Consider the following 25,868-nt stretch of genomic DNA (forward strand, 5'->3'; position numbering starts at 1 on the left):
AGACATTTGAGTTACTTGGGAAAGAGCATTAGGAAGGAAGTTGTAGAGAGTGAAATGCATACTGAAGTGTTAATCATAGAGCCGAGAAGGCTCTATGAGGGTATGAGTGAGAGACATTAAGAGCTAACTCTTGATGTCTGTCACACATTTTGTGTATCACACAAAACCTGGAATTTTTTCAGAATCCTAACATTTACTATTTTTTCAAATTAACATTTAAATCAGAGGTGGAAGTCCTAAAAATACACCACCAGCAGTTAGTCCTAAACTCCTTTTTATGTGCAAGTTACATAGAGATGCTGAGGAGCAAAACAAAAAAAATCAGAAACATGACTTGACATACTAAGTCGGCCAAACAAAGTTCTGTGAGACATAATTTACACATTTATTTACAGTTTGAAAAACAAAAACATTCCCAAACAACCTCTCAAAATATTTACACTGTGCCATGAAGTTATGAAGACTGTCTCTGCACACTGGCATACCTGAAGTACATCGGAAATTACATATACACAAAGTACATGCAAAAAGTTCCCAGGTAACAGAGTAAGGAAAGAAACACTTGTACACTATAACTGACTCCAGATGAAATCAGTCTCAAATTAAAGATTATGCAGAAAGTTACATAGCAATACATATAATCACCAATTACAATTTACCAACTCTGAAGAACTGCACTGCAAAGCAGTGGTTAGCATTAGTGAATGTTGCCATCTTGATTCTGCAATTTATGTGTCCCCTAGCACAAAAAAGGTGCTAACGTGCAAGGACTGCAGAAGGATCAAATCTTAACTGAAATATTCTAAACCATGGACTTTCCTCAAAAGCTATTGCCTGTTTCATTGTATTACTCCAAGATAAAATTTCATAAGACATTAATACCAATAGACAGATTTTCTTTTTTTTTTTTTTAAGTATTTGTCACTGGCTGTTGCCCTTGGTGTGTTTAAACCCTGTATCTGAATTAATATCCACTAAAGCTGGATGGAAACTTCTTACTGACATCTATATTCCAAGAGTCCCTTCTTCCCCATGCCCTGTAATGGTCCTTGAACCTAATCTTCATCTACTAAAATAAAAACATGCCTGACCAGCAGATCTGTAGTCCCAGTTATTTTCATGGGACTATTCATGTGTTCAAAATGGGGCACATATTTTGGCTCCAGTTCAGCAGTGTAACAGAATAAGGTGGCCCCCTAGAATATCTTTGTCATCTACAGCTATGATAGTAAACTGAATGGCTACAGCTGTCTTGCTGTATCTTTATTAAGCTTTAACATCACAAATACTATTATGAAGATACAGTTGAAAGGAGTCATTGCATTTAAATTTAAAGTAACCGTGATCTCTTTTTAAACCTCACAGCTAATGGGTTTTTATTAAGGAAAGGGCTAACTCTTCTCTTGAAAAGAAGTGTGGAAAAGTAATTCAAAACAGCCATAATTTGGGAAAAACCTTAAGGTATTATCAGAGTAAGTTATTTTTTAAAAATATGGTTTAAAGTTTATGATGATTTAGATTAATACCATTAAGAAATACATTGTATATTTCTCTATGAATCAGTTATAAATTAAGGGCTTACAAAGCTTCCTGGAAATAAACCTTTTTTCTCTCTAATTCTAAAATAATTCCTAGCTTTTTGTGGTATACATGTAAGTAGCGGTGAAAGTGGTGCATCAGCCATACCTGGAAAGAGAAACAGGTATTTATAGCTTAACAACCAATATTTACCTTTCATAATTGTTATAAAACTGAAAACACAGCTTGAGTATGTATCTACAAATGAATAATTCTAAGAACAAACTGGTATGTATTTAAACCTAAATTTTTGTAGCGGTAACTTTTTTATTCTCTAAATTTCTATGTATTTCTAAACAAACTAGGAAGGTTCTCCCTTATGCAAGATACAAGCAGAATGTAAGATGATATTTAACTGCAGATTTTTCCACCATTGTATAGCGTTGGAACACTTACCAGCTGGTGCCAAGGATTTCAGCGATTCTAAGAGATGTGGACTAGAAAACTTGACCAGACATCTGAATGGTTCTTTTTTATCCAAAACATTCATTTTAGGATCGCTTTTAAACATCGTCTCAAGCTGTTAACACAAAATTGAACCAGGGAGTATAAGCAACAAATATATTTTTTATATGTTATCATTTAAGCATTACATTAAAAATGTAATACGTAACAAGACTGTATCCTATTTGTCTGTTATTTGCAATGTTAACATGATTCCAGCTGGAGGAATATTTCAATAAAATCAGAGGGTGCCACCATGTGGTAAACAGTTCTCTGCTGACAGAGGCAGCCGGGTCGGTAATACTGTAAAATATTAATTTTCTCTTAGAATTTCCAATATATCTGTTCGTCAGATAAAATCTGTGCATCGTCCAAGTTAAATTATGGTGTTACGTGTGGTGTGAGCTTTGTATGTTCTTCAAATAACCCCAATTTCTCAGAGATTCACCATGCTGCTGATATAAGTCTACCTTTATTACAAAAACAAGTCAAAATGCCTAGTTCCCAAGGCTGAAAGACTGAAACACAATCTAGGAGTCTGACCAAATCTCAATACAAATCTGTTTCTTAAAGATACTTAATTTTAAAACGTCCTTTGTAAAATTATTTTTAAATCTAATATTGCTTCATTTTGCAATTTAATGTAGCTACCACTACACTGAAATCATAAAAACAAGATTTCTTGGTTTTACTACCTTATATTGTGCAAATTCAATTTTTGGTAGGGGACCATCACCAAAAACTTCCCGATTCACTCTCTCTATTTTCTCTCTCTCATTTCTGTTTTCTTGAATTATCCTTAAATCTGCTGCAGGGGAAGAGAGTAGAGAAGAGAAGAGAAAACAAAAAACAGAAAGACAACTTTGTCAGCTGATACAATACTGTTTCTCTGATCAGGTGATTATTCCAGTGAAAGTCTGAAGATAGTAATTTTAAAGAATTCATCACGATCTTTTTTTTCATAAGCTAGCTGTCTCCATCATTTATATTTTCCATTCTTACCAAGAGAAAAACCCAAGTTAATATGAAAGGAGATACTGGGCATTGGGTGTTTTTGGTTTCATAACTGTGTCCAGTGACAGTCATGAGGAATACGGACCTCTCCTAGCATGGTCAGTATCATGGCACCCCACCAGGGATGGATAGTGTAATGTCAATGCAACAGGTGTACATTTCCTATTATGAATCTAATTTTGGAAACTAGCAGTAGTGACATTCAAACTGCCGTTTAATTTAAAATATACATACCATTTTCTAGTGCTGCAGGCCTTTCCTGTAGGGGTCTCGGACAGTACGTTTGGAAGTTCTAAATGGAGAGAGAAAGAAGAGAGAGATTTTAGTTCTCTTCCACTTTTGGAGGCTGTATCTGAAAAGAACTTTCCAGATTTCTTTTTACTTTTCATTCTGAAGGCGAGTATTCTTCCAATTTTTGAGAGTTACTAGAAGTCAGAAATCCTGGCTTTATTTTGAGAAAAGAATGCCCATCCTATGATATTTGTGAACACTTCCCTATTTGCAAGTTTTACATGGACAAGCAGAGTAAGTGCCCATTCTGTTAGCCCTCAAGTCATTGCTCTAGGAAGCCTAGTGAAGCTATGCTAAAGAAGTCCTACAACTGAATTGTTCACACAGTTTTTAGACCAAGTTTAACCATCAGGAATAACAATAGTAAAAAGCAGGTGGGATACCAAGTAATTACATCCCCACTGTAATGTTACCTTAGCGAAAGGCTGTCCACCCCAGTAGCTCAGTATTATTTTAACTTGATGGTCTCTTGCAAGAGGTGATTTCCCCCCCCCCCCCCCGCTAGGGGGTAAGAACTAGGCCTGAAACAAAAAGCAAGACTTAGCTTAGGGTGTTCTTGTAAAGTGGCTCACCTGGCTATATCTCTTGAACACAATATCTTTAAGGGAGTTTAAAGAATGACTTCGAAGCTCCATTTCACAGATGTCACAGTAATTGGAAGCAACAACCAGGGCCTTTAAATAAAAAAAATGAAATTGTTTTAGCAGTCTTGGTCACCACTGTGTTTATAATATAGAAAAAAAAAAGTATTTCTAGACATTATGACATTTTTGTTTCAAGGTAAGCAACTGCCGTTCAACTAGCAGGATTCTCCTATCTGTCAAAATGTTGACTAGACTGTTATTAAGCTTAGGTTAATATTTAAAAGCATTCACAGGATTAACCAGATAAGCCCTATAGACTTATCAGCTGAAAAATAAACAAACAGATTAATAAAATAATTACATTACTCATACAGAAGTCTGCTAAATATAGGAAAAAAAAAAACCTACCAACGCTGACCACAAGTTGACAAAGTCTTTTAAAACTAATTCATAGCATTCCTTGATGAGCTCATACATTTAGTTCTTAATGTTAACTGTGCTGATGTAATATTCTTCAACTTCTAAGAGACAATTCAACTGAATACTGCCTAACACTTAGTTAAGAAATTAGAACAATTCAAAGTCAGCAAAATCCCAAACTGAATTTATTCACAATGCACCATTCCAGAGGTCACAGATGTGTTTTTTGCCCTATTTTTATCATGAGGCAAAAAAATGACTATGTAAATTAGTAAGTGACATTAAGTGATGAATCTTTACCCATCCTCTTAGAGGGTAACACAATTATAGCTCTACATGACGGTGGTGAAGTCAGAGTCTGTCGGAGTACCTGACATAGCAGAGGCAAGTTGCTCCTAAGCACTGAGGCAGAGATGAAGACATAGGGAGTCTGTGAATGGTACACAACATAGCTGGTTTTGTACTGGTTTGGTTTTGTGTATGGCGTTCCCCAGGCAATTCTAATCCAGATTGCATTATCCTCATATTCTCTAAAGTTGATGGTGACCTAATAGAAAAAGAAAAGCTTTGATTTACCAGCACATTCAGGCATCCACAAAGATTTTGTTCTCTCTTAGCGCTGTGTTCACAAGACCCAAACATAACAGTACACCACTGCTTGAAGAAAAAACAAATCCCACTAGTGTGGTCAGGGTTGTATTTAAATTAAATTTCCACAGAAAAACAGTAACCTTACAAAGCGGGGGGGGGGGGGGGGGGGGGGGGGGGGGCGGAAATCACGTTTCAAACTCTAATATTACTTTTGTTCCTGTTGATGTACGTTTTCTTCTGAAGGGTGAAAATAAAAATAGCTTATTACAAAAGCCTTGGTTCTCTTTTTTGGGAAAATAACAGCACAACACCAAGGGGTCTCTTTAGATGGAGGGCTAGAGGCAGTATTTCCAATATGTCCAATTTTTGAGATACTAAAATTTTTAGCAACTTGTGATTTTAGACCCAAATATATTATTTATCAAGAATACATGGTCAGAAATTTGAAGCAAATTCCCTTTCCTATTCTTGATTTCCTCCTCTGTTACTTCTTTTCACCATGACTCAGTCTGGGTGATTTAAGTTTGGGAAAAGTTCTTTTAAAATAAAAAACCCACATCCCTCCCTTTGACTGAGGCACATGGAGTCTAGTTTTTAGTCCAAGTAGGCCATAAAGTGTTTAAATTGCTGGACCACAATTATTTCTCAAAGTTTTTGTGGATTAAAAAAATATTGCAACAATTTATTATTATATAGAGCTTTATGAACTGCAGCTGATTATCTGTTAGTCTGATTTGTATTTATTGCCCTCTCCTGTTGTCAGTGGGAATCCTTTGTGCATCAAGAAGTGGCACAGCTAACTAGCCAGAGGCATTTTCTGCTACTTTGCTTAAATGGAGCTGGTGAGCTAAAGCAAGCAAAGGCTTCTGCAAATTGCTTAGTAAAAGAGTGAGATAATAGTACCTCCTTTTTTTTCTTACCATGCTCATTTCTGTAGCCTAGAAACTGCTTCTTGCCACTGACAGTGGTCTTTCAGTCATTATAATGTAATTAAATACCAGGGCCAGGCTCTCACAGCCATCACAAAATACCATTTCAAAACAGAACTAAAAGGAACTGTGTACAGTTTTGCTACTAATCTAAGTCATAACTGAACTTCTTTGCCCTCCTTACTGGCTACTTCAAATTCCCTCCATACTCTGTTCGATCTGATTGTTGTAGTTTGTGTATTGTTCTTGGGTAACAGGACAAAGCAATATCAACTCACCTAGACAACACGTGCACTCAAAGAGGGCAAAGATTTGGTAGAACACATAGACATACTGCCTTTCTTGAAGCCTGTCATATTTTAAGGCAAACCTACATTTTCTTTCACTCCAGCATAATTGTAAAGTTGCTAGATCAAATATGCAATACATTCTTCCTGTTTCACATGCAGTTCCTACCATTCCCAAACGAATAATTCCATTTATTTTTTGATGCAGACTAAGAAAAAAAATACCTTGTTAAAGTTACAAAAACAATCTATTGACACCAGAGCTGTGTAACAAACTTAGAATGGATTTATTCTTACATTTTTCAAGGCTGACCGAAGTCGTCTTTTAAATTTATTTTTGAAATCTGTTAAGTCAAAAACTTCTGTTTCTTCCCCTGTAACAGAAGAAAAAAAGAAACTAGAATTAATTGTGTTTACAAGAACTAGTTCAAAGTCATTTTTACAGTTTTGCTGAAACAAAATTAAGCAGAAAAAGCTATAGCTGCATAGTCTTATACAAAAGCTGTATATTAAAAATTTGAACTTCATTATTACTAGAGAAAAGGTTAATATTAAAGTTGTAGTTATTAATTTCTAATAGTTGCTTGAGAAGTTAATTGAAAGCAGTCTAAAAACATTAAAGATGCCTCTATTGAAAAATCCACACTAGACTATAGTTAGATACCTCCATTGACTTGACTATATTTGTGTAAAACATATGATATGAGGCAGCGCTGCAGTAAGTTGCTGAGAACTGAGATGACAGCAAGGAAAGGCATTTTACCTGTTTTGTTCATCTGGTAAACGCTCCACACTCTTTTGTTTGGGTAGACGTGGTTGTCTACAAAAAATAGGAATTGCTCAATGACATCATGTATTATTAAACAGTAATTAAAGGGACGAAGAATTTGAGAATGGTTTTATGACCAGGTTATCTCAAAAAGATTACTTCTGATAATGCAATATAATTTAGTCAACATTCTTAAAATATCACTCGTAGTAGACCTAAAAGCAAAATAGTTTTCTGTTAAGAGATGAGAAAATCTTTAACTGAGTTAAGCAACTAATAAAGGGTATCTCTGAGGTTCAATGTTTAAAAGATTTTACCTAAACTGATCAAAACTCAGTCTAAAGTCAAACTAAAAAGTGTAGACTCTTAAAAGAAACCTTGAGATTTAAACTATTACATAATCAAGTTGTGAATTAATATTGAAGTTAGAGTTCCACCTGGAGTATTCGCCGATAATTTTGCCTACATCATTCCCTACTGGGGCACGATATTACTGATTTTAGGGTTCGGTGCATACTGGAGACAAATGTGTCTCTACATTTATAACTGTGTGCTGGATGTAGCTTACCACAGTTTACACCTATTTAGACCTCAGAAAAGGCAAACATGCTTTTGTTGATTTTGAGCTTTTGAAAATTCTTTAAAAGAAGAGGACTGATCCAATAAGATTCATCATTTAAAATGTAACCTGCTTAGACTAAACGCATCTGTACCTCACTAGGGCAATTGCTATGTAATTAAGCATGTTATCAAGTTGGAAAAAGTATAAAGATATTATTGGCATACATTTTTTTACTTACAAATTATGTCTAGGACAGCTGCTTGCTTTATGTCTGCAGAATTTTCCTGGAAAGAACAACAGTGTGTAGTGAACTACAAGTCCAGAATGCTCTGTCAGACTGTTTAGTAAGTGAAGAGTCTCAGTACTGGTAGTTTTAAATTACATTGCACTGAAGTCCACAGCATGTACGCTCTCGTCAAAGACACCACACCTGGCCCCAATGTGCACACAATACAGTTTTGAGAAACCAACACTGAAAGCTATTTCAGCAAGGTTTAAGTGTTTCTGCGGAGGCAACAAGAACAACATTGTCCTTACAGTATGAAGTACAAATAGAAAATAAAATTAAAGGGTATCCATGACATGCAACAGTGACTAGTATTTAGCCATCAGGAATTTTAACATGCTTCGTTCCTCTGGATTTAACCTTTACAGCATGAAAAGTTTTTAAAGAAACTTTATGACACTACTTGTTACAGATAAGAATGTTTCAGAAACAAATGGTACTTTAAGATATGACACTTGCTATCTTACACTAGTAACTTAACAGTTTCTTGCCTGCAGTTTGATCTACTCCCTATGTAATTAATATTTTAGTATGAAATTCAAATGGAATTAATCAAAAAGCTATGGAATGTAAGATATATTGGTAATAATTGTATCTATCTGGGCTATGATGTTAAACATAAAGACTTCTAGTACACCAAAATCAGAGTATGTCGGGAGGAGACCAGAAAGTGTTTTTCCTTACAGGACACAGAACAGAAGTAGTTCTGGCGAAGGAGAATTTTTCAACATGATCTGGAAAGTCTAAAAGATATAAATTACTGCTATCATTATCCATACTAAATAGATTTAACACACTGAGCTTTTATCTTCTTAGAGCTCAAAACATGCACTTCTGTACTCAGTAAGGGTCAATCCTGTACTCCTGTCAGTCAGACAAAATTGGTAGCATTACCAGCTCAGCTTTACATTTTTCAAACTACAAACTGCTATTCGATGCCCTGTTAAGGCCAAAGAAAATTCATTTCAGAATTTTTTTTGATGGTGCTTCAACATCTGTTCTGTATGTCACTGACAGGCAGTTCCCAAAAGAAAGGATTACCTCACAAAGTTGAACAACATCTTGAGAAATGCTCTCCTTCACCTGACAGAAATTTAGAGTTTGCAGCTGTGCCTCAGAGAGGAAGCCCCATTTCTGTAGCATTGTCTTGATTTCATCTCGTGGCATTTTTAGTACAGTTCTTCGGATATACTCAGCAACAGTTTCATCCATAATGAAACCACCTGGAAAGTTAAAGCGTTAAAGAACACCAAGGCACAGGCAGACTCACCTACATCTTTGTAATGTGTACGAAGCTGCACCTAGACACGACTAGCAGAACGCTGACATCAGTCCTAAGCATAGCACTACCACACATTTCGGTGGGTATCAACAACAGCGAGTTAAAGCGCTGTCTACAGCCATTTTTCCCCAACCCCTCACAAGTTTCCCTCGCTCACCGAGGCCCGTTGCGAGCTTCTGCAGAAGAAGGGAGCGCTGGCCCTCGCCCGGGGCGGCTGCTGCTGCCGGTGTCTAGGGTGGAATCCCAGGCAGCGGACATAGACGTGAGGAGACCCGCAGAGCGGAGCGACCCTGCCTATCCGCCACACGCCCCGCCAACCGCCGCCCGCCTTTCGAAGCGCCCAATTAGACTCCGCAGGCTGCCAGAGCCACCCAATCACAAGGCGCCCCGCCTCCCGCCCCGCCCCGCGCCGGCGCGGTGTGGGCCCTTCCCGCAACCGGCGGGTGCTTGAGGTGGCTTCCGGTGGGGTTTGCCCAGGTCACCGCGCCTCCGCCCGGCCCTGCGCGCGGGCCCGCTGCCCGCGGCTCCTGCCTCCCTGTCTGGCTCGTCCTCCGGGGACTGGAGTAAGTGCGAGGATGGCTGAGAGGGGAGGCTGTGGCCGGACCCGAGTGGGCAGCTTTGCTCCTTTCTATCCCTAAAGGAAAAGAGGGGCGTGTGGGGAGGCGCCTTCCCCGCCTCCCTCTCTCTGTGCCTCACTGCCTTTGGGGGAACCCTGCCCTGTCTGAGCTCGGGGCCAGCTGCTGGGACCCTCTGCTCACCTCGCATCCTCCTTCAGGGCTCAAGGAGGGCTTTTAAATGAGCTGTTCTGAGTGGGAACACGGGGCTCTCCATTGGGGCTGTCGTAAGCTTGCTTTTTCCTTGCATCTGCGTGTATCCTATGGCTATGTTAAGGACTCCTGGGAGCACTGAGAAACTACAGACTGAAAGGAGTGGGCTAGTTAAGTGGGCCTCTTCTCCCGCCGTAACTGTTGGTAAGAGTGTAGGTGCAGCAGCCCCTTTCACCCGATGGCAAGGCTGTGCTCCGCCAGCAGTACCGAGTGTCTGCCAAGTGCTGCTCAAGGGATGAGATCCCGTCTTTTCCAACAGGGGAGCGTGATCCTCTTGATCCCCTTCTCTCAGAAGGGGAAAAGCAGTTTACAGTAACCGAGGAAATCCTGCTATCAGCACTAGGTTTGTGATGTTCTTCCCTGCTTGACTGGGAAATGAATGAAATAGCGGTGAAATGAAGCCTGGTCTGGTGGATGCGGCTGAAGTACGAGAGCAGCTTGCAAAACAGGGATTTGGCAACAGCACCTCATCTTCAGCATGCTTTACTTCTGTGCTGGCTGTGTCTTGCCGTTCTTGACTGTATAGTCTTGTCTTCATAGACATAGCAGGAAGAGAAAGAGATTGCTGCAGTAATCTTTTGTGATAGAATGCTGTATTCTGCAGTGTGACTTGCTGCAGATTATAATAAAAATATCCCACTAATTTTTCAGTAACTATGCTGATGTTTGTTCTATCAGTGCCACCTTAAATAATTACCAGGAGGTGAAGCTGCCTCATTGTGCTTTACTTGATCATTTATTCTAGCCAGAAATAAAACTGTAGAAATTACTTGGTGTTCAAGTTGGTGCTCAGCTTGCTTTATTCATTAGCAGTAACATCTTTTTAACTTGCTTTACTATGACATCAGGTATGATGTAGGTACCTGCTACTAAAAGCAGCAGGTAAGCGTTCATTCTGCTGATGTGAGGAATGTTGAATTGTTGGCAGAAAGTGGTCATGTAAAAAGGCGGTTAAAGTCAGTCTTACTGTTTAGGTTCAGGGAAAGTAAACGCCATCTACATAATATAAAACATTTTAAAAGTGGACATAATTCCGTTCCCTTTTGCATTTCCTTACTGTTTATGAGTCTATAGATATGTATCTAAATGATTTCCCCCTGCATTCTAATATGTAACATTAGAAAACTAATGCCTAGTTTTCAGACTGAAATTCAAAAGGTTGAGACTAATTTTTATAAGATCTAGCTAAACTTGGTTTATTAAAGTGAAGGTGTCTGGCTAAATTTCTTGGAAACATTGGAAAGTTAGGGGTCATTCTCAATGTGCCTAATCACAACCTTAAGGATAGCAGCATAAATACTTTAATATCCTGATCTGGAAGGTGTTAACCATCTTATTAAAAGCTAGAAAGAGTCCTTAGTTCAGTATTCCCTAGGCTTTTTGAAATAGTGTTAATCAACTGTGATTTCTCATGCCACTGTATTGATTTTGTGAGTATTCTAAGCTGTTATTGTAAAAAATCTTTCTAAATTTTGTAAGAAAGATAATACTAGAAATGCAGTTCTGCTGAAGTGACATGAATGATATCTTCAGGTAACACCAACCAGTTAGGTGTGGAGCTGAATCCTTTTTTTTTTTTTTTGCTAAAACTTCATATAATCTTACAGAAAACAGCCATGATTAGAGTAAATGAAGAGCTGTTTGGATTGTAAGTATTTTTCTCCAAAGCCAAACAGAACAGTACTGTGTAACTGAGAACATAAACCAAAACTGGCTGGTCTTACTCAAATTAGGCAGTAGGATGAAGTGCAACAGTAAATGTTACACGTGGTGAGTGAACTTTATAGGAATACGCAGATCTGTTCGCCCGTCGCTGTTAGTGCATGTTCTCGTTCACATGGTCATGCTGCCGCCTTGTGGGTATGATTTGAGTGTGCACAGCAAATCTCTGTTTCGTAGTAGTGCAGAAAGCTCACTCTGTATTTCTGGTTAAGGAGCCCAATGGCTAGCAATGTAGATGCTCAGATGCAATTTTTCATCTTCAGGGTTGGTAAACAAGGATTTGCATTTTGCTTTAAGAAGTCATTTTTCTGAGCAACATGAATTCATGGGCTTAGGGGGTGTTTTACTATTGACATTAGAAACTTCACAAATTTAAACTACTTTAGTGTGCAACTTTTTAAATGGAAAAAATAGCAAAACTTGGTTTAGAAACACTCTAATGTGTTTTAATGAAATATGGAAGAAGCATCTTAGGGAAACAGTTATCTAGATTTAAACCTCTTCTTTCACTGTCATCCCCCAAGCATGGAAATATTAAGCATTAAGCTAATCAGCGAGACTACAACAACCTAATTTAGTTTTCCTTCTGTATCTGGACACTGGTTAGTTTATATTTATGGAAGATTCTCTATAAGAAGGAAGGAACTTCCCTGGACTCCTGACATGCTGATCTCATGCTTCATTTGGGAAGGAAGCGGGAATGTACCAAACGCACTTCTTTCTCCACACAGCGAGGTTCCTGTACTGCTATTTCCCATAAGGAGGTCAGGAGGAGAAATGAGCAAGTGGAGAGAAACAAGCACTTCATCCTGGATTTTGGTGTTTTAACACGAATGCGAATGAAATGCGTGCAGCATTCTTGCCTCTTTCTAGACAGCCTTTTGGTTTCTGCCTACTTGCTAGGTATCCACAGTTTTATTGAGAATTCCATAATACATGCTGGTTCCTTTTGCACATGAATATAAATATTTAATGGATTGAACGTGTTTACAGATAGGCTTTTAGATTAGGGATGAGTGTCACTTCTTGCTAACTTATATGTGATTCCTGTTAGGAAATCTTTAGCAATGTGAAATGCTTAGCGTCCAGGATTGCTTATGCAAGGAATTATCTTGTAAGTATTATTTTTCTAAACAAAAATATTGTCATTGGAAATTTGGTATCATTGTCAGAGAATTTTGAAGTTTAGGCTTTTGATTTAAAAAAAAAAATCTGGTTTATGTTTGAAACCATAAAGCTAGAACATCCCATCTTTTCCCCACCTTAAGCTAAACCACGCAGAATGTGATACTGGAACTAGACAATGTCTTAATTCTTTTTTTTCCCCTGAAGGATAGTGTAGATTTAGAAACTGGTTAAGGAAGTTGAAAAATAAATCATCTTTTTCCGTGTGCTCTACTTTCAGGGCTAATAATGTCCAGAAATTTGCAGTTAGTTCTTAAGGCATTTAGATGCATACGTAATGTAATTTTTAACATGGAAGGGAAAACTGCGCAGAACTCAATCTTGTATAAAACACAATAAAGGGCTGAACATTTTTGTGCAACCCAGCGAAATATGTCAGTGCCTTTATGTTAAGAGTTCATCTAAATACTTCTCCCCAAATAGTCACTTCAGATATTAATGTATGCGTAACAATTTGCAGTCAATTTTTCTCCTAAAGCAATTCCTCTATTTTCTTAATATTGCTGTTCTACTTTACTGCTAATATTTCTTCTATAGCAATTGCATGTTTACCTTGACATTCTTTATCCAGCATTTCTGTTAGTAGTTTTCTCAGAGCAATTTATGTTGCTGATTCCCAGTCTCTTTCTATGAATTTTTTTTTTTCGCAGTACTTTTTCATACTTAGATTCCTTATGAGCTACCACCTATATAAAATTCTGTCCATGTGGACTTAAATTCTGGTAAGATGGCAACCTGTTATCTTTATTTTAGATTAGAACATATTTAAAAGAAATTAAGAAAACCAACAGCTCATCCTGTCCTTTTTTCATACATGTTTTTGTGACTCTTGAAACTCTTTCATCTGTTAGAGTCATTCCCCTCCAGCAAAAACATTTTAGCCTTCTCTGATCATTTATAGATCACTGCCTAATCTGACACTGCTAATGTAAGTATAATACTGAGCACCGATAACACCGTTCATCATGAACTTCAGAAGTACTTAAACGCTCCAGTTCAGCCTCCATGACCACTGTAAGATGTTTTGTTACTTTAATCCATCATAGCCTCCGTGAGCTAAGTACCATATCTGGTAATTGAACTTGAAAGATTTTAATATTGAATGTTGTTTGAAAATGAATTTCAGGAGTACTGATCTACGAACTGGTGTGGCAGTTAGGACCTCTGATCTGTGGTATGTGTCCTGCAAGAGGTGCCATTGGAAAACCTATTCGAGTCATTAGAAGGCTTTTCATTGAAGAAGTACACTGTCACCTATCTATTTGTGGCATTGATAGTCTTCATCCACTTTAGCTGAGAATAATTCTGTAAACAATGGCAGTGATTACTAATCTTAGTTTAGAAATAATGAGCCTTTCCTTGAAATCGTGCCTTGGATTTCCTGGCCTGTGCTGGTGTGCATGCTACCTACTTCACCAGGGCACAGGTCTTGCTTTCTTCTCAAACAGCCAGCTTGGAAGACAGCTTTAGGAAGAGCAGTTGGAGGCTGAATGATGAAGAGATTTAATAATCAGCTGGGTTCACACATGTTAAAGTAACGTGCAGTCATTGAGCAGGTCACCCTCTCGCGGGAATGCCAACTCCAGTGCTATCAAAAAGATCTACTGATAAATTTAAAACATATTGACTTTGTGTGACATGCAATCAAAAGCTGGTAGCAATAACGCAGCAGGGTTCTTAATCACTTTGCTGTTACAGTCATGCTCCTGCTGTCATATTTCTAAAGGTTCATTTGTTAATTTGTTGACTAGAATGCTTAAGCAACTTGTACGGTTTCCAACTTGTTCTGTGCTAAGAGTATATGTAGTGTAATATTAGACTTTCAGATAGTATGGGGGAAGATTTTTGAAAGGAATTACTACATGTGTTTGCAACACTACGTGGAACATATTCTCATGGCTCTCAAGAGGCTTTTAAATCTGTTTGGATTTTTAGAATTTAGTTTGCTTGTGGGAATGTAACTCTTGTTAAGCTGAACGCATGAGGGAAATATGGGGTAAGTTAGTGTACATACCTCTTCAAGCCAAATATATTACTTCAGCGTTCTAGGAAGAGCAGTGTAGATTATAGCTGCCAGCACTGCAGCTGAATATTGGGATTTTGCAATTGTAAAATCTGACCGCTGGCTACTAGTGTTTAGCTTGTCTATTTAGCTGGAGTGTTAAAACAGTGATGGCTACTTGGTACAAGTTGTAGTGGTATTTGCCTGATGTATTGCAGCTGGCAAGGTGATCTCTTTGGGAGGAGGGAAGGACAAAAATACTAAGTAAACAAACAAACAAAAGGCATCTCTTTAATTCAGTGGCAGTATGGGTCATGCAAGTAGAATTTTGCCACGGGGAGACCATTTGTCCTGGTATGAACTGGACTTTTCCTCTTCCCTCACTTCTGAAGTGATGTTCCACAACAAATACGTCATCTTATTTCAGCCGCTATCATATGATGCTTTCATCCTTTTCAACAAAAGATCTTGAAAATTACTTCTGGGAATATGTTTTCTTTTAAATGGAATGTAATATAAAAATTTATTTCCTGAATGCAGTTTGCCTCCTGCCCCACAGAACCCTGCATAAAAGGACCTGGGTGTCCTGGCTGACATGAAGTTAAAACATGTTTTAGCGGTGCACCCTCACAGCAACAGAGGCTAGCAGCATACTGGGCTGTGTTAGAAGTGTATCAGGCAGGTCAAGGGAAGTTATCGTTATTCCCCTCTTTTTGGCAGTCTTGAGGCCACATCTGAAATACTGTGTTCATCTTTGGGCCCCACAGTGTAACAGAGATCATAAAAAACCCAAGTCCAGTAAAGGGGAAGCTAAGAGGGTCAGGAGAGTGGAACAGCTGGCATGTGTGGCAAGGTTAAGGGACCCAGGCTGCTTCAGCATTCTAAAGAGAAGACTTGAGGGAAACCTAAATGCTGTCTTCCACTATCTGAAGGAGTGGGGGATTCATGTAGAAGAAAGATCCAGATGCTTTTCAGAGGAGCACAGTGAAAGGGCAAGAGGCAAAAATGTGAAGCTGCAAGATGGGACATGCCAATTGGGCATAATTTAAAAAAACCCCAACACATTACCGTTTCAATGAAGTGATTAAGTACTGGCTTTTAAAGCCTCTTCAGTGCTTTGGATCAGGATTTTTCAAAAAGCACGTAGATAACTAAAAAAGATGCCAGTTTTCAGAGTGCTGTAATAAAATATCATTGTGCTTCCTGTTCTGATCCTGCTTTGTAGAAGGTAGAAAGAAAATTACATACACTTAGCTTTTTTTTTTAAAGCTAGAAAGAAGAAAACTGAGGTAGGAAAGTGAAAAGATAATCTGCAGTTCAAGAAAGATTAATGCTAGTAGGGAGTGCCTGAAAATTAAAATCCCAAATGTACGCTTATGTCCATGATAGCAAAGAATATAGACTTCTAGTTAACTTTTAACATTTGGGCTGTGTAGAACAACAGACGTGCTGGTTTTAATTACTTTAACTGTGTAATATAAATTATACATTTTAAGCTGCATTGTGATCTAAAATATTTTTTGTTAAAATAATACTGTGTGATAATATTTTACGTGGTTAGCTCAAGCTTTCAAGTTACTTTCATATTTTAATGTTGGCAGGTGGAAGGTTTCTCAGATTCTTGTCCTTGTACTACTAAAATTATCCCTAACTAAAGATGCATCCAGACCTGTCTCCTCATCTGCACAGTGAAGAATGTAACCTAGTTATCAGTCTGCTCAAGAAGTGCCACAAGGAGGTAAGGAGTTTTGAGCAGAGAAGAGTGGGTGGGGTGGGGAAATAAGTGTCAGATAAATTAGTGAGAATATTATGTGATCATAGAGAGAAAAACCTCCTCTAGGCAGAACAGCCATGAAGTGTAGCTAGTACATTTTCACTGAAGAGGTAGCTGACAACCGGATGTAAAATTTTGCCAGTGATTTCTTTAGGAAATAAAACATGCCTTAAAATTCCCTGTACTACAGCCTGACAAATCTGGACCTGTTTTAGGAACTGAAATAACTTCTGCACCTTTTAGGACTGTGTGCCCCTCAAAAAACAGTAATAAAAGCAACTCCAAATGCCCTCTTTTTGTATGCTCACAGCATTTCCATATTTCAGCTGTCCACTGGGCAGATGCTTCAGTCTATTTATAAGCAGATGTGTTGACAGAGAGCCGGACATGCAGCATGCCTTACATTCAGTGCTTGGAGAGCTAAATGTGAGTTACTGTTTGACTTCCATCTTCTTAATAGGCACCTACCAAATTGTCTTCAAACTTCTCAAGGCTCTTCGTTGCTTCAAGAAGATAAAATTTTCATCACACTCGTTTATTAAAAGCCTTTTTTTAAAATTTGCTTTGTAGTAAACCCCTAGTTGTAGAAAAGTCAAGCCCCTGCAATGACAGCTATCTGCAGCGTTGTCGCAATATTGTTATTTTCCTGTTTATCTTGTATACTCTAAACAGATATTCTGTAGAGAGATATTTCTGTATTAGTGCATAAAAAGCTCAATTTCATAGTTTCCACTGAGACAAAAATATATTTAAATGTTGAATATGAATGTGAAAACAATGGCTTACACCATTACATGCAGTCTACAGTATTTTCACCTCCGTGTTCAGATGTGGTGTTTTTACTTTTTTTGTAATGCAGTTATCCATAAGCTCTAAGGCAACACGTATGTTAGCTTTACTGCTGTGAGTGGAATTCTAAACTTTTCCTTGCAAAAGTCATTACAGAAAGAAAAACAAGGCTGATAGTACACGATACGCAAGAGATGAATGTTTTGTATGAAAGAGGGATAACAGCATTTTTGCAGATTTAAAAGTAGCTAAACTAACAGATAAGAAAACTTTTGCAGTACCGCATGTTCTTATGCTTTCTAAATGAACAACAATGAAGGGAGCAGAGTTCTAATACTAAAATTCACTCGCAGAGAGTATACTGCACTGGGTTTGGTCAGCAACATTTAATTGGGTTTTGCTGGCACTTGTAGTGCAGTATCTTGAAATGTAAACATGCTGGAATCTGTTGATGCCATCTCATATCTGGTACTTCCCATGCCAGTGCCTGTCTGTTCCTATGCACTGTCTGAATTTTTTAAACCTAAGATAAAACGTTCTTGTACAGAACATCCCCAAGCTTTAAAAGTAATTGTATTGGGTGTAAGAGTTACGCTTTTCGTCTGAGTTCTAAAATTTTAATTTGGCTAAAAATGCTTTGAGTAATTTGAGAGATTGTAGAGACTTAATTTTTTTCCTTTTTTAGATGATTTCTTTTTAAACAACTTTAATGTTGTAATGTAGCTACAAGTGTTCAGTAGCCAGGGTTAAGTGAGAAGACTGTCCTTGTACATTAACTACTATGGTATCAAAAGGATTGCCAAATAAAATGACTATCGGTTAAGAGGAGAGTAAAACTTCTATAAGCAATATAAAATTAAATGTTGTCATTAATTTTTCATAATTGTGAAAGCGAAGCCAATCAGGAAAGAAAGTACACTTGGATTTGTCCTGCTTTTTGATACATGCATAGTTGGGCCTTCTGTGCTTTGACCAGAGAATCCAGAAATACTAATTTACAACTTGAAAGTAATGGTTGACTGTTTGGTTATTTGTTTTTGTTTTGTTTTGTTTTTTTCAAATAAAAATGAATGTTAATATGCAAGCATCATAGGCTTTCTGTACAATGTAGCTTATTAGACTACCTTGAGTTTAAGAGGGAACTGGAACTAAAAGGTGTACTTGAATTCCTTGGCAGCAAGTGATTCAAAGGAACCTATTGCCAATTTGACTTATGGAGGGACTGGGAGCAGCAATAATAGTCATGCACAGGATTATATTCTCTTGGTTTTGTTTGAGTTTGATCTTTATATGAAGAGGAATTACTTCTGTGCTCAACTATGAGAGGGTTTTTGTGTAGCACTCTCAAAACAGAAAGGGTGAAGATGGCTTCTTTCACACACAGTTGAAAGGAAGCAATACCTTTTTGTTTAAAATTCAAGGGGAATGTACTGAAATATTCTTTTAAAATTGAAGTCACTGAAATCTGAAAAGTCCGTGATCTTAATTAGTTAAAGCGACTACCTACTGTTTTGTTATAATGACAAAATGTCCTAAGAACCTTCACCTACAATTTAAATTAATATTCCTGAGGGATGAAAAGCTTCATTTTTTAATTGGGTGTCCCATGTGTGCATTTTCACAACAGTCAGTTTGATTTACTTTGTTCCTAGTCTAGAATCTGCCCGTTGTATCAAGTTTTGCATCTAGTGAGGAGAGGTTAATGGGATTCCTATTTGATGTCTCTTTTTTTTTTTTTTTTTTTTTTAACAACTCCACTCTGGTGCTGAGTGCGTGCTTTAAAGAGACTTATATTTATAGATGGTAGCTGAAAGAAACACGTATTGTCTTGCAGTTGTATCACTGTAATAGGCATAATAACTATTTTTGAGAAACTGATTCTTTTTTCCTGATAATGTCAGCCAAAAAGTTGACAGCTTGGGAATCTGGCTAAATAAACATAGATTCAACTCACTGTATGCACTAGTAAGAGTGGAGTTAGCTTGAAATGTGAGTGCTCACCTTGAAATTTAACATGCAGGTGCGGGAATAGAATACAAAATGAAATCTGTATTAGCTAAAATGAAAATGTTGTAAAAGCAAGATCAGCTTGTAGGAAGGTGACCATTTATCACATGCAACTGCTTCAGAGTGTCATCTGATGCCCTTTATAAAGCAGAGCAGTATAAACAACCTAATTATAGCCCTGCTATAGTTAAGTGTTTGTCATAATCTTTATTAACCCACTTCTACTTTCAGTCATGTTCTGTTGGCTGAAATCTTGTCCACTGAATTCTTAATAGTGTTCCTGTATTACCTGCATAAATCCATCTGGCTGCTCATCAGCTACAGAAATGTGCATAGGTTTCCCTCTGAAATATGGAAGTGACTTCATTTTTGTCTGTTTTGTTAATGGTCTTTTTTTTTTTTTTAATTCATTAGTTCTCTGAAAGATTAGTCTTTCAATTGTCCCTATTGATTGTATAGTTGTAAATAATATACTAAAATCTCCACTCCTTCAGGTCTTCTGAATTGCTTGGATGCTCTGCTACCAGGATCTGCTACCAGATTCTATGGCATGTTAGCAAGCATCACGCTGAAAAAGTAGTCGTTTTAGAAGAATGCATTCTGACAGTGATTTGTTGGCTGATAATATGAAATTACTTCAGGAAACGCTGGCTAAGAGGACAGATTTTTATGGTGAATATCATCAGGTTAGCTGGGGAATGCCTTCGTGAGGACAATGCTTTCAGTTTTTCAGAAACTAAGTAACACTTAAGTATGCATAAGGCCTGCAGTTGAGCTGTGTCGTAAAGATGGTAAATGCATCTTATATATTAACGGCAAGACCTGGCAAAACTTAATCCCCTGTTTTTTATACTGGCTCCAACATTTCAGTCATCTAAGCCTAGTGCCTGCATCTTTTGGACCCACAACATATTCTTCATGTGGCTGGGATGATGTAGCAGCAAGTTCTTTGCCTCTCTAGGCCATGAAGAAATAACGAAAACTAAAGTACAGAGGACGTTGCCTCCAGGATGCCTGTAGATCTCCCTGCATCTTTCTATACCACAAACTGGAGTTCATAATATTTATTTTTTGTACATCATTTAGGCTAATGTGAGTGAAGGTTGTAAGACTGATTCCTAGATCAATAGAAATGTATGTTCTACATTTTGACTTCATAGCTTCAGCTTAGGTGTCCTATTTCAGTCTGGTTATACAGCATGGTGAGTTCCTTCAACTTTCAGGAAGGTGAGGGTGGCTCAAATGAAGTTCAGGAGGAGCTCTAACTTCCAGCTACTCAGTAAAATTACAAAGCATCACTTTGCACAAAAAGAGAAAAGGAAGAGAAGACCAAGATATGTTGCAAAATGTAAGTGACTTCTAAGAAATTTAGAGCTTCAGAGGAAGAAACCTTTGAATTGTGATTTTTTTTTTTTTCCTCTCCCTAACTTATCAGCACAACATTTTGAAATTTTTTGGCCACTGCAATGACATTGACCGTGAGATGCGGAAGTGCTTAAAGAAGGAGGTAAGAAACAAATTTACTATGAGTTAAATGCTTAATAACAAAAAGTTCATGGGATAGAAACAGAGTTGCTTTTTACTAGGTAGCACAAATCAATAAATAGGCCTTGAAACGTAAGCACATCCTGGAATGGGCATCTGAGACCAAATCTAAACTTCTTTTGATAAATTGGTCAGGTAAAATCTGGCTTTAACAAATGGCATGGTCTATTTTGAATATACAAAAATAGGCAAAGACACAGTTTAACCAAACAGATATTGCAAATAGGAATGACACTTCACAGGTTGCTCCTGACTTTTTCTTAATTTTTTTTAGTGTGGTATTGGCATAGAATAGAATATAAAACAGTAACGGTCACTTCTGTGTAACACATCACTGGAGTCAGTTATGTTGGCTGGAACTACTTGATGAGTTGCTGAGTTAGACCCTAAATGAAAATGTTGCTGCTTAGGACCTACTCATTGCTGTGCAACATCTGCAGATAGGAAGGAATGGAAGGCACTAGGAGTTTAAGCAGATTAATTAGCTAATGGGCACATTTTCAGAAGAGTATCAGCTGGTCTTTGTATTTGTGGTTGTCATGCTTACTTGACAGAACACAGAAATGAACTCTTCATATATCTTTTAACTTGAAATCATACTTACTAATTTTGACATAATTTTCACAGTCATGTTTAAAAAAGGAGACTTCAAGTGCACGATAGCCAGGACAGTTTGGGCCCCCTCTTTTCCCTCTGTCAATGGGAATTAATTTCATCTGCTTGTCTCAAATACCAGTTTTTTCTTCCCCTGTAAAAACTGTAGCACAGATCTGGAAAATAATGAAGTAAATTTTCCTTCCATGTAATCTTCTTTTTCTTTGTTCCATTGAAGCCTTTATATTAAAAGGAGTTCATGATGGCTGTATTTGTCTGCCTTCTTAAAATATGGCTACATTGATATGCCATTACTAGGAAGCCCCTGAAAGGCTGTTTACAAGTATAGAATAGGTACAGATGTAGCTTTTCAAGATTCATTGTTCTCATTCTACATAAAAACATGGATGGGTTATTGAAAAAATAAATATTGGCATGGGGAAAAGTTAAGCATTCTGTAAATGTTAAGTAATGTTTCAGGCCATTATTTCAGTCATAAACCAATCAGTATAATGAGTGAAAAACTGCAAATCCTTTCCAAAATCAATCTCCTTAGTGGTTTATTACATTCTACAGAGAATTGAGTTTTTGTGGGTTACTTGGGTTTTATTCTTGATACCAATTATTAAAAAATTGAACATATAGATGCTCTAACTTAAGGCCAAGAATAATTTGATTCTCATGAAATATATACCAAATCTTGCATTGATTTTTAATTTTTCATTCCTTTTAGCCATGAAAAGGTTTCCTTTTTGGCTGCAAAGAAAAGTTAGGCTCTTCAGTCTTCAGGCTTTTGCTCGTGTAGGGGCACCCTTGAAAGCACAGTGGCCTTACGCATGTATCTACACTGTGAAGGCTTTCTTGTTTCCCTTTTACACTGGAGTCCCATTTTTGTTGCATGTCTTTTTTAAACCATTAAAAACCCCAAAACACCTTCCCCTCATTCAACCCAGATTTGCCTTTGTTCCTTTCATCATGATATACTAACTCTATCTGTGCATATAATTAACGACTAGGATCAAAAATAGACCAAGTCTGTGATGACAAATTCATATTTCAGAAGGCAGACACACATTTATCAGTATCTTTAGAAGAAGAGCCTGACCTGTGCCTTAGAATAGCAGTGATGCAACTTTTTTCCTGGTTCACGTGTGAAGTGTAGCTATCGTATAGAAGATGGCTGTATAATTAAGTTCCTCCACCATGTTAACTGGATCTTCTTTATTAGAATGTTCTAATACTCTTTAGCTTAATAACCTCAAACTTGGAAACATGTATTTTAATCAAATAAGTGTTCAAAGTAAAAATGAACCAATATATAGATATTAACAAGAACTGCATTTCTAATGCATCCATCAAAGATATTGTTTCTGTTCCTAAGTAATAAAAGCTCTCTACACTTTTAAATTTGTCTTATCTGTTTAATGATAACAGCTGATCTATTAATTTCCTTATCTGTCTTCCAGTATGAAGAAAACAGGGCCAGGAACCAGGCGATACGACGGAAGCTAATTGATGCTCGCAAAAACTCAGAGAAGTGAGCTGTGCTGCAGTTGAACAGCTGCATCTCAACAGGGACGCTCGGTTGAAAGTTGACAGAATACTTATTCCACATCACCAGTGCTCAGCCTGCGGTTTGTGAAATGGTGAAAAAATAAACGCACCTAAAACATTCTCATTCCCAGCAAGGCAAACATTGTGGAAAAAAATAAATATAACAAATGATCACTCACAACTTAACTTAATTTTTGACCTCTAAAAGAAAACTATTATGGCAAGTCTTTGTTCTGGCATCGTTTTGTTATGATTGTTAGGTAATGAGGAATCAGTGTGTGCGGAATATTGTGTTCAAGGCTGCTCTATTCCCTACCGTGTGTTGAGCTGCATTTATTTCTTTGTGTTTGGCAGTTTTTCTTTCATGTTTTTTTTTTCTTTTCTTCTTGCAAAACACTGCATGACTTTTCCATCACTCTTTGTAATGTTGTGATAACACTGCTTAAATGAATTAGCAAAAAGAAATTTTAAACAGATGTGGCTTGAAATTGGAAATTGCCTATCAAGTAATAATTGGAGTTCTAGTATTTTTATTGGAGCTAAAATGATGAAACTACCATCCTCCACTGAGAAGATTAAAAATCCTTCCTGCCAACCATATGTACAGTGTAGACTGTTGTAAGACAATTTGTTCATCATACCCAAAGCAAGCGGCTTTAAAAATTCAGAATGGAACATTTCCAGGGACTTACAAAGCATTGCCTTGATTTTTGTTGAGTACAATCAACGTGTGCTGAGTGGTTTTTGAAGAGGAGTGCTGCCAAAAATACAAGCTAAATAGTTCTTCCACATACTCAGGTACAAAGACGAAGTCAAGTTATGACAACTGTTGTTGAAGGAAAATTCACACTGAAGTGAAACAAAGCGTAACTTGCCTTTCTGTTCAAGTCAACTAGTATTGTGCTAACCAGGTTGCCTTGTTAGCCTACAAGAGCTGTTGTTTTGCTGTCAAACTGCAGAAAGTCCTCAACAAGTCTCTGAATTCAGAAGGTTTGATATTAAAACCTGTGTTGGTTTGTGCAGTGATGGAGCTGCTTCACTGGGTGTCTGCCGGATTCACCTTATTTTTAAATGACTTTTCTGTTCTGCCTAGCAACAAAAGACTATCTAAAAAAATAAATTTTACTGAGCCAAATATACTAAGTGTCTTGAACCTTTTGAAGAAAGGGTGCCTATTCTACAATGAATGGTCCAGTTTGTTGTAAGAACCATTGTTGACACTCGATCTTGAAATTAGTACATGTACCTATTTTTGGAAGAAAGCTATATTTTGTGATCTATTTTGAAAGATTAATTACACAGAATAATTTTACTTATTTTTCAGTACCTGGATGGACCCAGTTAAATTGGTAAAACTTAACCACAAAGGTTTTCAGTGAAAGTTCGAAGAGAAACTGAAGCAATTTTTTCTGCATCATGCTGTCAGCTTTCTTAGAACATGTAAATGATACATTATTTGAATTAAATACTTGAGTGGTTGGAAGTGGTGGAGTTGTTTTATTGGTACTCTTCAGAACACTTTTGAAGAGTGCTTTATAGTGAAGTTCCCTAACTGGGAACTCTGCATCCTTGATCCTTCTTCCATTTGTGATGACAAAATCTACTTCGGGCAGGCTCTTAAATAGGATTTGGTGATGCTTGTAATCTTTAAGTAAATAAATAGAGAATTGTCCTAGAGATTAGGTTGAGAACCTGATATCTGAGTGCAGAAGCACTGAAGCTTTTCTTTCTTTCATCAGCTTCTGTGAGTCCAGATCTTTCACTAGAATAGCAACAAAATAAGAATCCAAGAGCCACTTAACACAGCTCATTAGTCAGAATCATGTTTTCAAAGATCAATGTGCTAAACGAATTAAAGACCAAATGGCATGCACATTTTCTGTTGATACTTTGGACTACATTTAGCAGTATTTACAGCTGAATTTCGTTTATGTAGTGAAAGTACGATCGTATTCATCCTGCTGTTTCTCTTTGCTAATTGCCCACTAGTAGTGTGGTATGAGATTGTCCATTGATTCCCATGGTTTTGTTTTTCGTTCTTTTTTTTTTGAGAGAGAGGTTATGTTGCTAATGTGATCTTGAAGCTGAGAAACACTAGTGTAATAATTATTACAATTTATCTGACAGAGAAAGAAGATATGGGTGAAACGGTACATGTGGTTTCCTGAAGTGAGCTGAGTGGTGAATAGGAGACACGCTGGGTGAAATAAACCTTATCTATAAGGACTTTGAAGACACTTTATTTAATGTCATTTGTGGATAGAAGCATTTTTCCCATTGGTCTTTCTGGAAGAGCAAGTTTGAGAAGAAATCTGATGGAATTTTCTGTTGTGCCAGAAAACACAACAGAACATGAGAAGCTTTTAGGCACTTCATGTGGGAAAGTGAATAAGGAGGAAATATAAATAGAAGGGGCAAATGGCAGCTGTAATACAGACCTGGCCAAAGCAGAGAGGTTTTTCCACATTCAACTGCAACACAAGTCTGTAGAATACACAGACAGGAGGAGTGCGGAGCATGGGAGTGATAACTACCCAGCAAAATCCCTCCAGCTCTACCAGAAACACCTAATCATGCTATCGGTAGTGCACTTTCTCTTGCTGGGAAATGAAATGCTGACATCTTGGGGACTTTTTTTCAGTAGAAGGAAAGCTATCCTGAATAGCAGCAGTATAACATATGTAAAGCATTGCTAGTTCTTGCTCTGGTGTTAAGCTCTGCTTTCAGAGATCACTGTACCCGTGCTCAATTCTGCTAGGGATAGTTTGAAACGTTAGTTGTCTGTCAGGGGAATTTAATGTCAGATATATTCCAGCAAGTGCTCAGTGGCTA

The 25,868-nt window shown here is 37.5% G+C and overlaps 2 protein-coding genes across 5 annotated transcripts; one reads left to right on the forward strand and one right to left on the reverse strand.

Annotated features, from left to right (window-relative positions):
* Nucleotides 1-361: 361 nt before the first annotated feature.
* CENPN (centromere protein N) lies at nt 362-9,390 on the reverse strand. Of its 2 annotated transcripts, none has more exons than XM_075101308.1 (11): nt 9,195-9,390; nt 8,797-8,978; nt 7,708-7,753; nt 6,902-6,958; nt 6,436-6,512; nt 4,702-4,878; nt 3,900-4,001; nt 3,271-3,328; nt 2,718-2,830; nt 1,975-2,098; nt 362-1,686 (listed from the first exon to the last, which is right to left on the reverse strand). In XM_075101308.1, exons 2-11 carry the CDS (start codon nt 8,965-8,967, stop codon nt 1,571-1,573), a joined length of 1,041 nt encoding a protein of 346 aa, XP_074957409.1. In that variant the 5' UTR covers nt 8,968-8,978; nt 9,195-9,390; the 3' UTR covers nt 362-1,570. The 2 variants fall into 2 exon arrangements, with proteins under 2 accessions (XP_074957409.1, XP_074957410.1); XM_075101309.1 differs by having other exon boundaries at nt 2,718-2,827; nt 9,195-9,368.
* A 58-nt stretch (nt 9,391-9,448) lies between these two features.
* CMC2 (C-X9-C motif containing 2) lies at nt 9,449-24,519 on the forward strand. 3 transcript variants are annotated; one of them, XM_075101311.1, is made up of 5 exons: nt 9,492-9,600; nt 12,318-12,489; nt 16,375-16,511; nt 20,779-20,850; nt 22,949-24,519. In XM_075101311.1, the coding sequence occupies exons 3-5, from the start codon at nt 16,431-16,433 to the stop codon at nt 23,021-23,023; spliced, it is 228 nt and encodes a 75-aa protein (XP_074957412.1). In that variant the 5' UTR covers nt 9,492-9,600; nt 12,318-12,489; nt 16,375-16,430; the 3' UTR covers nt 23,024-24,519. The 3 variants fall into 3 exon arrangements, with proteins under 3 accessions (XP_074957411.1, XP_074957412.1, XP_074957413.1); XM_075101310.1 differs by lacking the exon at nt 12,318-12,489 and having other exon boundaries at nt 9,449-9,600; XM_075101312.1 differs by lacking the exons at nt 9,492-9,600; nt 12,318-12,489 and adding an exon at nt 9,860-9,878.
* Nucleotides 24,520-25,868: the final 1,349 nt, after the last annotated feature.

Source organism: Phalacrocorax aristotelis, chromosome 8, assembly GCF_949628215.1.
Source record: "Phalacrocorax aristotelis chromosome 8, bGulAri2.1, whole genome shotgun sequence".
Taxonomy (NCBI): domain Eukaryota; kingdom Metazoa; phylum Chordata; class Aves; order Suliformes; family Phalacrocoracidae; genus Phalacrocorax; species Phalacrocorax aristotelis.